Raw genomic sequence first — 16,548 nt, 5'->3', positions numbered from 1 at the left:
TGAAGAAGGGTTTTCAATGAGAAAGTGCAAACAAGGGCGTAGCGTTCTGCTAGAGACGACAAAAATATGCTCGAGCATAACTGTGACACACCGCTGACCATCGAAATATGCACAGATGGTCACCTATTGGGCGACGCTTCCCTGAGTGTTTGCATATACAAAACGTTTAGTCGGAAGCGTAATAATTGGAATCTCTTCTACGTAAGCAGCGTGTGAAGCTGAAACAAGGAATATAACAAGGATTATTGCGCCGGTAATCTCTGTGTGTTGCAAAATTACACGAGCTCGAAAACTATGACAAAACACTTAGCACTAGTAAATTAGTATATTCTGAGATTTGTCTGCAAGAAAGCGATGCATTACAAAGAAGCGAGGCTTTGATGACAGCTCATGATAGCCAGGAAAAAGATCCACCGGGTTGAAAAGGCGGTCGGTAAATTACTACTACAATTCCTACACCCGAGAAAAATACTAGAAGTGCGAAAGAGAAAAGTTCACTACAGAAGGAGAAATATAACCGCAGGATTCAAAACCGGTCGTGCAGTAGATAGCCGGTATAGTGCCAGGCTGTGGTGTGAAAGGACCAATGTTGCAATCCCAGCCTATGCTCAGAATTGTTTCTCTCTCATCTATCTGACTTCTCTATCTCACTTTTCGGTAGACACCTGAACTATATAGTGTTTACGTGCAATGGAGCACGCATATGTCTTCCTTCACACAACGGTGGTTTCAGGGAGTAAAGCTGAAAAAGGCACAATGGTACAATATCTCGGAGTATCCTTCAAAAGAACCGTCATCACGAGGGCTAACCTAAGTACTCATTCATGTGATAGATATTGCAGGTCGCTGCACAGTGCAACGTCTATTGATGCTGGTCCCCTACCCGAGAGACATGGGAGACTGCCCTCCTCAACTGCCCCACACTGGGGGCCCAAATTCCAGGCAGCAGACAGCATTGGGCAAAACTTTGAGCCTGCTGGCATTTTACTGATCATTTTCTGAGCGCCACACATTACCAACATACGCCCAATATTTGACCGATGGTTCGTGCTTCCTGAGAATTGGGCTCTAGTAATGCGGGCTCGAGACGGGGCCTCGTCGAGCGGTGTCCCGGGCTAAGGATACTGACTATTTGGCAGGGTCTTCAGGCTTCGAAACTCTTTTTAGCATTAAAAAGTTTTCACCACCTCCACCAGCCCATATTCATAAAAGTGAACAGAGTGTAGCAGCCAATATCTGCAATGACGAGAGCAAGTTTGTTTCGTCAGCAGACACTACGGAAGCATGGTGTTCGCTGTTCAACAATGTCCGCCTGACATACGTACAACCAATCTAGATTACGAGGTTATGGAAGCAGATGTTTAGAACGCATGGGGATGACTGCACAAGCACGACATTGGACTACTTAATAAAAAACATTAACACAACCCTTAAGCTTCGCCTTCAAGAGTATAGGCGACAGCCCCTTTCAACGCTGACTTTTCATCCCGCAAATGTTTCGCAATGACAGTTGCAGAAAGTTTTTTAGTTTTAAACGCTTGCAGTTGGTCTGGTATTAACGGGGAGCAAGCACACAATCTGTCCCACTTCTCTGTGGCACCTACACTTAATATGAACGGCATACAGTTGGCGGTCCGCATGCCGCCGGTTAGAATCCCTGTCGCAAACTAAGCTTCAATTTATTTCTTTCTTTCTTTTACCCTCACGGCCCTAGAGAATTGTAGAGGGGAGTGGACAGTACAATATGCAGTAATATAAGAGTACAATATATACAGCAATGACAAAGAGAAAAATAGAATAGCCGCAAATAAAGAAGAAAACAGTTACTTGAACAAGAACAACTTCGGTGGAAATCCGCCTAGTTGAGCTCTTAAAACAAAAGTTTAAAAAGAACTAGCACCAACCAAACGCATTTAATATAACCCGACGTTTCGGGACCGTCTCGCTTGCTACTGGGGGCTCGCACTTCAGTCAACCCTGAAAAAGGGACCGTCTCGGTCCCTTTTTCAGGGATGACTGAAGTGCGAGCCCCCAGTAGCATGCTGCGGCCTTCGCTTGCCCTTTCCCAACGCGTTGCAGAGTCCATCGGTGTACACGGAGGGTAGCGTTCCCGACTTCCTATTCACTATCGCCGCTGTGAGCCGCATGAACCAAGTCTCGATGTGCCGCGATTTAAAAGCATTAGTTTCCATGGTCAGGACCTCCTCAAAAGCGGTCGCGTGGTCGGCGCGCCAAACGCTGCGTACGCGCCGACCACACGATCGCTTTTGATGAGGTGAACGTCCTAGCCATGGAAACAGAAGGAGCAGGACGAAATTTTAGCCTACGAATTATACAGGACTAGAAAAAGAACAGCATTCTGTTTCAGTTTTCCTTAAGTATTTCAAGCATTTTTATTAGCCGCAAACATTTTAAAAGTGAGCTGCCAACAAGGGAGATTCAGTTGACATTTCCACTATTGAAGGTATGACATTGGAAGTCTAAGCATGAAGGTGTGCTTTCTGAACATTTAGTTAACCTCCATAAATATCAGACTCAATTCACAGATGCTGTTACGCTCTGCCATAAGAATGAAAAGTTGAGTTGTACGAGTTATGCCGTACTTCAAGCCTGATACGAATATGGAACTTTAATTTCATAAAACATAGTACTAACCACAAACGTACATGGCAACGCGACACGTTTATATTTTTATATATAGAGAGGGTATGCAATCTCGACTGACTTTGATGACATAGCTAGTCACTAATTTATGTTCAATACAGCTTCGATGACCTTTCAGTTTTTTTCTTGTTAATGCTTTGTACATCTCAGCAGACTGAGATACGGACATCGCAAATATGAAGCACAGAGGGGAAAACTGCATGTCTTCCATTTTGCACTACAGCCGGTCTGTGACCCCACAAGCCGAAATGAAGACGATTGTGTTCTACGTCTCTACGCTTCTTTCGGCTCCTATCTGTGGGTTTAGCTATTTAACTGGGTGAGAAGTACGCCGTCGAAAGGTAAGCGCAGGCCAAGGGCCGGATTATCCAGGGTTCAAAGGGTTCAAATGAACCAGGCCCTCCGTTCTCAATGCACCCAGAGAGCTGAAAAAAAAAAAAAATGCCGGATTTTGAGGTTTGGTCCGAAAAGTAGTCAAATTATCTTCTTTTTGACTTCCCATGATTAAAATTGGTACTTATGTATTGGAATGTCGAGTGCTTCAAGAGCTGTTCGTCGCATCGTAGGCTTAATCCCAAAGCCAGCCATATACGAAACTTTGTACTCGCTCAAATAGATAAAAAAATATAAATAGTTTTAATTGGTTCTGAACTGGTTTCAGTTGGGTTTAGCTGGTCCCAACTGGTACTCAACTGGCATTAACTGGTTCCAGATGCCTGTAAGTGAACGAGTCCCAGTTAGCGGTCAGGTGGAATCAACTTGTTCTAGCTGGCTTTCAGTTGGGAGTCAGCTTGTGCCACCTGGTAAACGAACTGACCTCTGTCATCACAGCTGTTCAGGTCAGATGTGTGTTTTATTATTATGAGCGTAAGAAGTGAAAGATGTGAAAAAGCAATAAATTGTTATTTAGAGATTATGATTGCTCATAGTTGACTGCCACCTCGGCAATTTTCCGCAGCTGTAAGTGGAGACGCGAGATTCTCAGGCGGTTCGACGTTGAAGATTTCACTATCCGAACAAAAGGCTAGAAAACACTTATAGAAACGTAAATGCCTTTATTCACTTCCTTAAAAGTGCGATGAAAATCAGACATGTTGTAAGTATACGCGCCTCATTTAACAGTTGAATTTTTGTGAAGCAATCAAAAAATTATTTTCTTCACTGCGTAAACTTGTAATATTTCTGTAAAAAAGGATAGGAGGATGTTTACTTCGCTTTGTAGAAGCGATAGAGCGTCTTGTGCATTCACCCTAATTTAAAGTAAAGTGCTTCTACGCGAACGAGGATCCGCATTCGGAGCCGGCAAATAGGAGCCATTCATGTTGTCCCTTTATAGCGAAGCTTAAGTGTCCACCATAATTTCAGTACCCACATCCCTACCAACGTCTGCGGTGGTCGGAAAATGTTAGTTCTGTGAATTGAAAGCAGAGAAGGTGTGTAATACATGCCAAAGTGGTTCCTTCTGTTTTAAAAGTGGAAATTACGTACAAAATCCAGATATACTGTCATTCTAAATGTCGACAATCTGTATAAATATAATTGTATTTACTGGTTAATTTTCTGCTCTAAAACTTTATTTTATGCTAGTTACGTAACGATGTCATTTTCGAGAGGCGCTGCCATTTCGAGAAGGCTATAAAGCTCCCCGAATTATGACAGCGTTTAGATTAAAAAACATTATTTTCAGTACTTTAAGCCAGCATATAGAATATAATATCGCAGTTTCTGTTAAAACACTGCCTTTGGCTACCTTCAATTCGTCTTACAGGATCCATTAACAAACCCATTAATGATTGGTAGCCTATTTATGGTAAGAATATGCGAACACCTTAAGAACAAGACACCTTGGTCTGCGCTGACATGCAGCCAATCGTCCTGCGCTATGAAATTAGTCAGGAAATAAACCACTCGATAAATTTATATTTCTATGAATGCGTGTTCTGATATTTTCAAAGAGGGTGTTGTGCGTTCTGTGTTTTTCTAGAACAGCTATGTTTAGGTACCATCCTATCCGTGGGCTATGCAGGAAAGTATAGGCTTAGGAGATGTTCATGAACAGTCCGCATATTCTTCGTGTAAATATGACGTTCTGTGTAGGAAAGTCTAAAACACGTCACGTCTCAAGCCTGACAACGGGGGGCGGGGTAGGGTGGTAAAACGTTATTGGGGCCTTCTTAATTGTTTTTTTAACTGGGCCTTCGTCACTCTCAATCAGGCCCTACAGAGGCCAGACTGGCCTGGCAACCCACGAATACACCGTGTTTACTAGCAGGCTTTTTGCAGACTGCCCGTGGGAGCGAAAATGTTAGGGGGCTTGGCTAGAGAAAGAGTTTACGCTATCCGAGGGCTGAGATGCATGTGTACACAACAGAGAGGCGACAAAGCAAATGGACTTTTCGCGAATTTCACGTATTACGCTCACACTTTTTAGGAAACTATGCGCATACTTGTGCAATACAGATTTTGCCGTCAGTGGGCGTTAGCGTCATAACCTGCAAGAGCAAGGTCCCTACGTACCGAAATTGACACCGAGAGACAATGTCATGATTAGTCATGAAAAAACAGTCGTAATAATTAACTGGAATGCACTATAAATTAAAATGCGCTTTCACAGCCAAAGTTTTAAATTAATTAGCAGGGGGCTATGGAACGAAAAATGGCAGGTTTAACGTTAAGAGATGGGAAGTGTACAGAGTGGGTCAGAGAATTAACTGAAGTTACTGATATTCTAGTTGAAATTAAGAAGAAGAAATGGGCATGGGCAGGACATGTAGTGCGAAGAGAGGGTAAGCGATGGACTCTAAGAGTAACCGATTGGATTGGGAAGGTAAGCGTAGCAAGGGGCGGCAGAAAATTAAAAGGGTGAATGAGGTTAAGAAATTCGCAGGGGCCAAGTGGATGCAGCTGGCACAGGACCAGGTTAATTGGAGGAAAATGGGAGGGGTCTTTGTTCTGCAGTGAGTATAGTCTAGATGATGATGAGCTCGGCATGCCCCATCTCGCCATAGAAAGCGTCATGTTCTCTTCGGAGACGAAAACATACCACATAATCGAACGTATGTTCAACGTAAAGGTGCTTTAACAGGGTGTAAAGTTGGGCTAGTTGGTGCATAGTTGGTGCATGGTCTTGTGGCTAAGAACGGCGCTAACACGAGGCGAATGATAGAGAGGGGGGACATGAGGCTATTTAACAACCCAACAATGCGGGCTGTTTGACAGCACCGCATTCGTCCTCTCTATCCTTCGTCTCGTGTTAGCGCTATTTTTAGCCATAAGAATGTATGTTATACTGCGCTAATTGCTGCTAAACATCGCGAAAACAAACGCGCCAAGTAACAAAACGCAACGACCACATAATCGCACGATAAGCGCGGCAGCCTTTGTTTCAGCGCCGTTTAACGTCAAACTCACGAGCTCGTCACCTGGGGTAACCACTGAACACGATTGTAATGCACTCGCATTCTTCGGGGACACTGCGGCACGAGAACACGTAATCTTTTTTTTTCTGTGGACTTCGTAGAAGCTTTTGGTTGTCAACACTGCGATATCGTGCGGATCTGTCGCGCCGAAAGTACCAGGTACGTTCAAAAAACACGATCGCTCCAAATAAAACACCACGAATTTCGTCACTAGCAAGGATCAGCGACACAGTCTCAAGTTACCGGCCACGCACGGACCTCATCCGCGCCACCTTGCACAAAGTAGCCAGATTTCACAGCGTCCCCTGAAGATAATGGTCAATATTATTAGTATTGGTGGACGTCAGAAAATAGGTGAGTAATGTTACTTATTACGCTGGGTGTACTAATTTTACCATATTTGTTGCATATTGCAATTAAAGCATACGTATTGAGTTAAAGAATTATAGCAGGACATTAGTAAAGAGCATCGGCGATTACGCTCAGTGCTGCGGGCCAGCAAATTTCAGCTATCCCTTGCCTTGAACCGCATGCTTTTGAAAAACCCGCTCTATAAAGATGCTAATTACCGTCACTCGATGGCGCAAGTGTCGCATGACCTTGTTTTTCTTACACAGGCTTTGAACCGCGAGCAACGGCAAGCTCTCCAGTGCAAGCGGCGCAGAAAAGGTCCAGTGACACTTTCGCTGTGGGGTGAATGCACGCGGGCGTTGCTTACTGCGCGGGCATTTCGAAAGCGAGCGTCATTTGGCACGAAGTGGTTACAATTCGTTAAACCATCGCCTGGATGCTAAGTGCGCTTTTCAGGTTACCAAATCATATGGATTTTACTAATGGTCGGCTATAGAAGCCTATTTGCAACCATATGCTTAATTTTATTTCTAGAAATGAGTTACCCACCTTACTCGTTGATATTATTCCATTGTTTTCTGATGTCGATCAATATTGGTACGGCAATGCTGCATATCAGAAAACGCATCTTTAAACACAATTGGCAAGTTTTCTTGAGACACCTGGTATATGTTCTTTATCGCATTGTTAGCAACGGGTGCGTTCGCCGCTTCCTTTGCTGGGATTTTCTTTCTGGTTGTGCCACCACTGGAATTATAAGCCCTAGGAAGACGACCCTCGAGACATTCGCGCGCGAAATCGAGCATTTGCTGCTTATGTCGTTTTAGCGTGTGCGCCCCGTTATTCGCTGCACACGCGCTACGAAAGAAACAATACAGCGGACCGCAAAGCACGTGCGAGCCTTCTTCAGTTAATTCTCTGACCCACTCTGTACACTTCCCATCTCTTAACGTTAAACCTGCCATTTTTCGTTCCATAGCCCCCTGCTAATTAATTTAAAACTTTGGCTGTGAAAGCGCATTTTAATTTATAGTGCATTCCAGTTAGTGCTCTCTGAGAGACACATAGGATGGAGCGTGCGTCTGTTGGAGAAAGCTCTCAGCGAGAAGACCGCTGCCAGGCAGACACAGTCGACGCCCGTGGCCCACATTGCACGCTCTCTGGATGGGAACCGCATGGCCGCCGCTGTTGACGCCTCGGGCCAACGGCCCCCGCCTCGACAGGGGGCAAGCGAGGCCACGGCTGCGCTGCGTCCTTTCTTCCGGGGTGGCCTGAAAGCGGCTCCATCGAGCCCCGCCGAATGGACAGCGACCTTCGCCGTTTCTTCGCCCACGACGACAAAGGCAGCTGATGGGCTCAACAGGGCTCTCACGAGTAACTTTATGCGAACGCTGCAAAACGGTTTGATAACGCTCTGCATGTCGCGAACGGCGCACGCAAGGAAGGATAGTTCAGTCACAGTTAGTTACAGGCGCATCTTCTACTTCTGTTTTCTTGCTCCTTGAGTAGTTGGTGCATTTTGAAATTTTTACAACTGAACGGTACCAGAAGATGCAAATGACGCGTGCAGAGGAAAAGGACGTTAGATACGGAGTGGCACCGGACTTTCAAATGCGTATTACAAAAACGTACAATTGCCGCAGAAAATAACCGACTCATGCGCACTTCCAACTGTTTCTATGACGCTCACACTGATGACACCTTTCATCATCGTTATCTACCGCCTAGATGGGCACGTTCCTAGCTCGCTAAACGTAACGACGTGTCAGTTGTACATTTATATTTATGTCTGCTAATATAAAAGCTTCGAAAGATCTCCTGCTCGCATCTGATTTTTCCTGGGCCCCGCCTCAAGAACTGACATGCTTAAACATCGGTACACTTTCTTCGCACTTTTATTCATTGCTGCAATGAACTGGAGAAATTTGCCAGTGGAAAAGTGTGAATATACCAGACAGGCATGTTAATATGCATTTGCAGGAATATAAAAACTCCCTTGAAAGGTTGACTTAGTAGACGTACGGCGCTTCCTGTACCAGCTGAAAAAACTGCCTAAAAAAAAGTTGGATGCTCTCGTTTCACTTGGTTAGCCGAATAAATTTTATCTCTGCTGCTGCTCTATTACGTTTGCTGTTTTTCCCCTTTATCCGAGTTTTGCCACAGCCCAGCTGTCATACACTAACTTGCGTCAAATATTTTGTTTTTCGGCCGCATCACAGCTTAAGGCTTTTACTCTTTTCTGGCAATACTGTCATATTATCGCAACCGCCTCTCTATAGGCGGCCATTTGTGCACTAATTGTTTGTAGAGGGGGATTGACGCTTAGGATGAACGAACGAGTGCGTCATGCTCACTGGAACTAGTCTGCCCACTAAGCTCATCGAAGTGGTCGAAGTGACAGACAACGCGAAACACAACCGGTGTGACCAGGATTTGTTTCTTCGCTTTGTCACTTCTAAGCATTCTAAACATATGACACTTTGATCGTGTGATAGAATACCTTAATCTCCAAAGTGGTTGGAAGAGCGTTTCACGACTACAGGGCGAGTGTACAGGGCCTCCTCGTTGTTTATAACCGAGTTGTGCGCACATGGTTGTTAGTTTTGCCTGAAATCCTGTGTCATAGTTTATTGCATATTTTGATGGTAGTTCTACCTTTTTCATTATAAGCGGGTGTTCGTTATAATGGCGGCCTTTATAAGTTGGCTCGAATGACTACTTTGGGACGTGACCTGTAGCGATATATGGCTGGTTAAAGCGCGAAAAAAAAAAAAAAAGCGGACGCCAGAAGGAACTACACGGACAAGCGCTTGTCCTTGATGTTCTTTATTTCGTTCGCGTTTCCTTTCGCTCTTTAACCAGTCATGAATCTCAACCAACTTGCCTAACTTTCAGCTCTTCGAAATACACGTAGTAATACGCAACACAAAACAAAATTAACAAGGTTTTGGTTTGGTTATGGGGTTAAACATCCCAAAGCGACTCAGGCTATGAGAGACGCCGTAGTGAAGGGCTCCGGATATTTCGACCACCTGGGGTTCAACATGCACTGACAACGCACAGCACACAGACGCCTTGCTTTTCGTCTCCATCTAAAAGCGGTAGCTGTGACCGGGATATAATTCCGCATCCTTGGGCGCAGAAGTAGAGCGCCCGAACCGCTGCATGAACAATGAACAACTATTGAGGGAAGCCCAAGTGCGCCAACAAACACTACACATTGAGGACTTGAGTTCATCAAGTCCTCTTGTTGAAGCGTTGGCTAGTGCAGTGAGGCTGCCTCTCAAGCATGCTTCATTTATTTCGTGTTCTTCAGGAACTCCATCCTCCTGTCCTTTCTCTAAGACAGCACGGAGTTGTCTGTTATCGAAGCGACGGACCAGTTCTGCCGTGACAACTTCGCAACTCGACAGAAGAATTAGTTTTTACAGCATGACGACAAAACGTATCATCACAGTTTTGACAAGGTTTTGTCGTTTTTTCTATTGCGGTTTTTTGCTCGCAGAATTTTTCTTTCCCTTAGTTGCTGTATGCTGCCGAAAATGCCAGGGATGCACTCAGCCTGTTTAGGTGCAGTAATGCAGAACCGGGTTAATTGGAGAAATTATGGGAGAGGCCTTCGCCCTGCAGTAGGTATAGTCAGGCTGATGATGACAATGATGATGATGAAGAATGCAAACCTATTGCTTTGTCGCGCCGTCTGGTGGATTCACCCGACATTACGCTAGCGAACTTCTGCCGCATTCGGCCCGATGGCGCATGTGAATGGCGTATTTACCTAGGACAAATTAAGGAGCAGCGCTGATTGAACTTCATAAAGAGAACGATGTTCAATGCACAACGCGAGAGGCCATTGATGTTTTGAGACCTGATGGAATTTGACTGAACAGTTTGCAGGTTATCAGGTGCGTCTGCTAATTTAGACAAATCCAAATCGAGTAGAAAAATTATAGAATCGTGTCAAAAACGGCAAAACATTCTGTAGTTTTGCCGCAATGTCAGAATTTTCTGTAGTTCTGTATACTCGCCAGTAGCCCTTTACGTTTTTCTGCTGTAGAGTTTTGTAGTCTATAGTTCTCTAGTACTTTTTTGTAGTTACATAAAATTCTGCTGTTACTACGGAAATGTCTGTTGTTATATTAGATAAACTGTCAAAAAATGTACAGAAGTTCTGTCGTGACACCACAAAATTTTCTGTAGCTTTTTCTCCCGACTAGCAACGATTATGATTCTGTCAATGGGATACGAGGGCATGCTTTTCTGGAGGCATAATCTGGGATTGCGGCCTCCTTGAGTACCCAGGAGTTCCTCTACACCAGGTTCACAACAGTTGAGCATATCGGGATTAAGAAAGCTTGGCTCTGAGGTGACAAACCCAGGCTTGGATAGGTATGGAACTCTCGGTGTTTGCTCACGCTCAAGTATGCAGAACGTTCTTGTTTATAAACCTTGTCTTCGTCTTGCAGGTTCTTTGTTGTGTGGAAAAGTGAATGCAGTGCACGAAATATTCGCTATATTCGTGTATAGTGCTCTCATTTAGAGACCATGCGTCGTGACAACCTGATTCCTTCTATAGAGTCTGGCGGAATAGGACATTGCTCACTTGTTCGTGCATCAACTTGACTTTTGTTTTTCCTTTTTTTTTTTCAGATTGGTAAGTTACCCCTTTTCAGTAGATGTGCTCCATTTGGCGTCTCAGTGCCCATTCACCTTCTCTATTCGCCCCGACTGGACAGTACCCTGAATGTACTCTATAGGAAGAAGGAAAGAAGTTGCGCGCACCTTCAATTTCCTCAGTGCTCGCTTTTCTTTAGATAATCTGTATAGCCTCTCCAGAAGGCAGATGACCCAGCTCTTTACTGAGTCTGTTCCCTATACCGTTGTATCGGTAGCCGTATCTGATGTTTCTAGACACTAGCGTGTTGAAGTACCTTAAGCGTATGTGCATTTAATCTGCTGCAAAAACACTCTAAATCGCAAACATCAGCACGCCATGTGAAGGTATGGCTTCATCATAAGTAGACGTTTGTGTGATGGCAAATTATTGTCTGTGTAATATGTTAGACACCATTGATCAATTTTTTATCCTGTGCCGTAAGGCAGCGTTGTTTTGGGACGTATTACAGCGCATGCTTCAGAAGGATATTAAATCAATTACACCCTAGAGTAATCGTGTTCTGCATGTTAGGAAAAACTGTTCTGTGCCGTATGATGTATTTATATTAGCTGCCCTGCTCAGTTTCTGGAAGAGCCGTATGATTGATCGCCATGCTGAATATCCACCATCATCGAAGTCGTTATCAGCAGTACGCTTTGGTGCGGGTAATATACGCTGCCCTGGAAGAGCCGTCTAGCTGGCTCCCGCAACGTTATTTTGTGCGCCTCCTGAAATTTTTGTAATGACGTGGAATTGGTAGGGTGTATAGCTGGCGCAAATTACGCAGAATCATGATTTGAGTGTTCTTTTAAAAACGTTTTTCATGCAATAAAGAACAAATTGCGACGATAGCATCGCACTTCCGTGCCTGGGCCAAGGAAGCTGATCTGTACGGGGGGTGGTTCGATTACTAGCAGTGACAGTTCGTAGAAATGGTGACAGTGACTGTGACAGTTTTTACAATTACCACTTCGTACAAACAAGCTCCGATGACAGGCTTTTCCCCCTCCAATCATGAACCAATAAATGTTTTGCCTTAAAAGTTCATCCATCGCCAAGTGGGGATGTCTTCTACGATTGTGGACATTGACGAGGTAGCGAATGATATCGGCGATGTGGACAGTGAGCTTTTCAAACTGATCAGTCATCACAAATAAAGAGGAGTTGGAATTCTGGCTGCAGTCTCGCCAACAGAGAAGGAGGTCGATGTAAAAGAGCGAAATCACATCTCGTTTCGCGGCTCTTCAACAACTACAGAGAAGAGGGCCGATTCGTTCGGTTAGTTAGGATTAATCTACATATTTTCACAGAGGAGCAGGTCGACCTCCTCCTGCAGTGATCTCAAGCAGGTCATTTAAAAGGGAAATTCTGACTGCCGTACTCACGCATTAAGAGCACGTGGGCAGCCAAGGACGTCCCAACATGGGTACCCAGCGAGGAATCTTTTAGTTTATGTGAGACTTTAAGGTGTTGATCAGGAGAGGCGACTGATGTGTTGTGTAGATTCTTCAGGAAAGAAACCGTCAGTGAAACCTGACAACTTGGATGTGCTGACATTCGCTCCCAACACCAAGGAACATCAAAAGGTTGATATTGGGTTCACAAAGATTACGGTCACCTAGATCTCAGAAAACCGTTTCCGGTGCCAGTGGTTCTTATATAGGACCGAAGCTTCCCCCAGGTATGAAAGAATGAAAGTGGTGTGGAAGCGCCCATGACGACAAGGATTGCGCCGCAACGTTTTAAATTTCTTTCTTTGCTAACTGCGGCGGTGATACTGCAGCGAGTAACGTCGGCTGCCCTTCCTGCGTCAGTGCTCGACATCGCCGAAAATTCTCGTGCCAGAAAACAATCAATAGAGAAATCGGCACGAGAGGGAGAACGTTTTTCTGCAGGTTTGTCGCATGCTCCATCAGCATATACAAAAAGTCAAACGTTTTTGAGCAACCCGCTTCCATCCAGACGCCATGGTCACCAGTATGCGAAGTGTATATATTCAAGTTACATGAGCAAAAAGTGCCCATATTACTGTGTCCGGAACGCTTCCAGACTCAACGAACAGACAGGACACTCCCACGCCTCACCAGCAACGTGCGAATCTACTACGACTCTCCAGTGTCTCGCCAATTTCGACATTGTGAACGAATGCGTTACGGAAAATCAGACAACAAAAGTTGGTCAGCAAAGTTGATTTTTGAGGGCTGAGTTTACTCATTTTGGTCAAGATGAAGCGCAAAAAATACGGGAACGTGAAGGAAACACAGGACAAAGCGTTTTCTCACATGTCTCTCTCACGTCCTTGTCTTCTTTGCACTTCAGGCTTTGCCAAAATGAGTAAAAGTGGTTCATGATATCGTTAGCGCGTTTTATTTGAAGCTCCTTGAAGGACTTTCTTCACCATACGCGCTTTCTTCTTAAATGGGTAATTATTGCTTTCACAGCTAAATAATTCTGTTTTATTACGGCCCTTGCCAAAAATCGCAGAAACCAGAACCGCTAAAACAGACCCTTTAAAACACAATTGAACGGTGTGGACGTTACGGGTCGATTGGTTAAACTGCGATTTTATTTGAAAGAATTTCGGGTATGCACCCATTAAAATTGCGGCATAGTGTCAATTAATACCTTTTTCTGGGTGAGTCGGTGAAACATCGTGCAGAACCGGAACGCAAAAAAAACAGAAAACAAGGAACACAGAAACAGGACCAGCGCAGTGCTGTTTCTATGTGTTCTTTGTGTCCTGGTTTTTTGCGCTCCTGTTCTGCATGATGCATAGTGGCTTTGGACGGAAGGGCCATGCTATGTATATGCCGGGAAATTATCCATGTCTTTTAACATCCCTTATTCTTACGCTTACGTGATTGAAGTATCTTGCGCTTACGTCACTTAAGTAGCAAATAAGAGGATAAAGCTTTGTTCACGAGTCTTTCAGTCGCATCTGTGTACTTGTTGCCATGGAAGAAGGTCGGCTTAAATGAGTTCTTGCAGCCAGCATGTGACGGCCGCCAAGCTTTAATGCCCATCACTACACGTCTGAAGGGATCGAAACGCGAATTACTGCGGACTACTAATTCTGTTTGTGAAACCTATATGAATAAACTTTTTATGAAATCTTGAAGGCGTTGATCAGAAAAGTACAGACAAATGTGTGAAAAATGTGTTATTCTTCACAATACATACCTGAAATTGCTTTGCCACAGAGTCTGATAGTTTCCTGCCTGTTTGTTCAGAAACATTATGAAGGACACTTCAGCTCCGCCTCTGAGGGTATGACACGTTAGCGTAGTAGGCCATCCGACATATAAAAGACCAGCTTTAACGAAGACGTATGAACGTGCCAGCGTAGCCTATAGTGTCATGTGCGTAACTTGACATCCAAGAGCTCTAGAAAGTGTTGATTCTTTTCCCACTTCTCACCTCAAAATGAGCAACCTGAGCTGGCAGCTCCTGACAGTTTTCTAGTATCATGTGGTGTCGTCAAGCTGCGCAAACAATTGAAGAATCTGCCTGGCCATGCCAGCTACCAGCTAGAAGTTGCCTATTCCCGCAAGTTTTGGTCATAACGCCAAAGCCGACGTACACGTTGGATTTTCGGTGTATCAGGACCTTTAATGCCGTCGCATTAAAATGCATTTGTAATTGTAGTTGTGCAGACTTGTGTATACATGGTTCCGTAATTTTGTCTATCCCTAGCTCCCGTGTTCTTCTAAATAAGAGAAATGTAAAGCCCAAACGACAGCTAGGCCAAACGTTAACGTTTTTGGGCAGAAGCAATAGAAACTAAAATAATTTTAATCCTCGGTTTTTTCGGCCAGATGCTACAATTTTTCTGAATAGCGTTTTGACATGTTTATCTGTATCAGTCGCTAGTGTCGTCAAAGCCATCTACAGGCTCTAAAAGGATGAAATATCAATGAACGCGCTTCCTGACGAGTGGCTTCGGCCTTAAGTCGCTTCTGGTCGCGGAGTCCTTCAGCCATGCACGCGAATCAATGAGTCCAACTTTAGGCCCGTTCCCAGCCCTCCACTGGGGCAGTGGGCACAGATTCGCCCCCTCTCATCTGTTCCGAAATCAGAGCTGCGTTTTGCAGTTGACTCGCTGGCTTGGCCGTCAGCGAGCTTTGCCCTCTTCAGTTGCGGGCGACGAAAAAAGGTCCCGCACATGGCGCTTCGTCCTCCTCGCGTAAAGGGGGGAGGGCGAGTTCAAAAGCAGGGCTCGGCCGCGACGCGCCTTCATCCGTGGGCCCGCCGACCACGACATGGGCCGGTCCGACGCCGTCGGGCTCCCGCCGGCGCTACTGTTACTGCTGCTGCTGCTTTACACCACGGTCAGCAGGGTGGAGGCCGCCGCCAGACCACAGATCGACTACGACTATGCCATCGACAATAACCAGACCGACGACGGTGGGTGTACCCCCTTTCGTGTGGTAGGAGACGCGCCGCCGCTGCCTCGTTGCTGCCATATAGAGCGCATATTTCCAGCGGCAGTGCATCTTGGCCAGCTGCTTATCATCTGCTGCTTCTATCCCATCGGAAACCGCGCTCACGTGCCCAGAATGCAGCGCTCGTGCCCTTACGATTCCTTCTCCTGCTTGCCTGCACGGGACCAAATGAGATGCTCTCTGGTTATGGGAGGGTTTAGCCATCATGGTCACCATTGTCAATCAAACCGGGCTCACTGCGAGAAAGGAAACTCCTCGCATGCTCAGCTTCGCTTAAAAGTCTCTTGAATCAGGTGTGGTCACCTTGTATTCGTCAAACGTCGTATTTTCATCCACTGACTCGATCCTCTTGAGCACCATGATAACCTTCTGTTATTTCAGAATGCATATTTCAGTTCAGTTCAGTCGTGTCCGACTCTTCGTGACCCTATGGACCATATCACGTCACGCCATGTAAATATAATGCATATTTACATATGCGCCCCGCCGGGGTGGCGCAGTGGTTACGGCGCTGGACTACTGTTCCCAAGGGCGCGGGATCAAATTCCGGCCTCGGCGGCCGCTTTTCGACGGAGGCTAAAAGCAAGGCGCCCGTATGCTGTGCGATGTCAGTGCACGTTAAAGAACCCCAGGTGGTCGGATTTTCCGGAGTCCTCCACTACGGCGTCTCTCTCAGCCTGAGTCGCTTTGGGACGTTAAACCCCACAAACCAAACCAACCAAACCATATTTACATATGCATTATTGTAAATATGCAAATTGTAAATATTTACCTATTTACAATTAGGTAGCTGACCACAGACGAGCGACTTCAGGCCAGCGGCGCCCAGCATGAACCACCCACACTTCGTCGTCCTCGCGTTCTCCACAATCCTCACGCGAGCACAGCACTTTGTCCTCGTTGTCCCGTGACAATATTGAGATTTTTTTTTTTTTTTTTTTGGGGGGGGGGGGGGGGGAGCACGGTGTCAGGCTTCATAAAGTAAATTTATCGGGATGTTTAACACAATATAACT

The 16,548-nt window shown here is 45.3% G+C and overlaps 1 protein-coding gene across 1 annotated transcript in view; it reads left to right on the top strand.

The window, feature by feature from the left end:
• Positions 1-15,350: 15,350 nt before the first annotated feature.
• The window catches only part of LOC146187110 (uncharacterized), a 151,646-nt gene continuing 150,448 nt past the window's right edge, over positions 15,351-16,548 (top strand). The window contains exon 1 of the mRNA XM_084608182.1: positions 15,351-15,495. Within this exon, the coding sequence (XP_084464308.1) occupies positions 15,351-15,495 (145 nt within the window). The remainder of the gene's footprint in view (positions 15,496-16,548) is intronic.

The sequence above is a fragment of the Amblyomma maculatum genome, chromosome 6, assembly GCF_055883805.1.
Source record: "Amblyomma maculatum isolate TAMU_Amacu chromosome 6, ASM5588380v1, whole genome shotgun sequence".
NCBI classification, from domain to species: domain Eukaryota; kingdom Metazoa; phylum Arthropoda; class Arachnida; order Ixodida; family Ixodidae; genus Amblyomma; species Amblyomma maculatum.
Note: the sequence above shows the minus strand (reverse complement) of the source record. Positions and strands in the feature narration are given on the sequence as shown.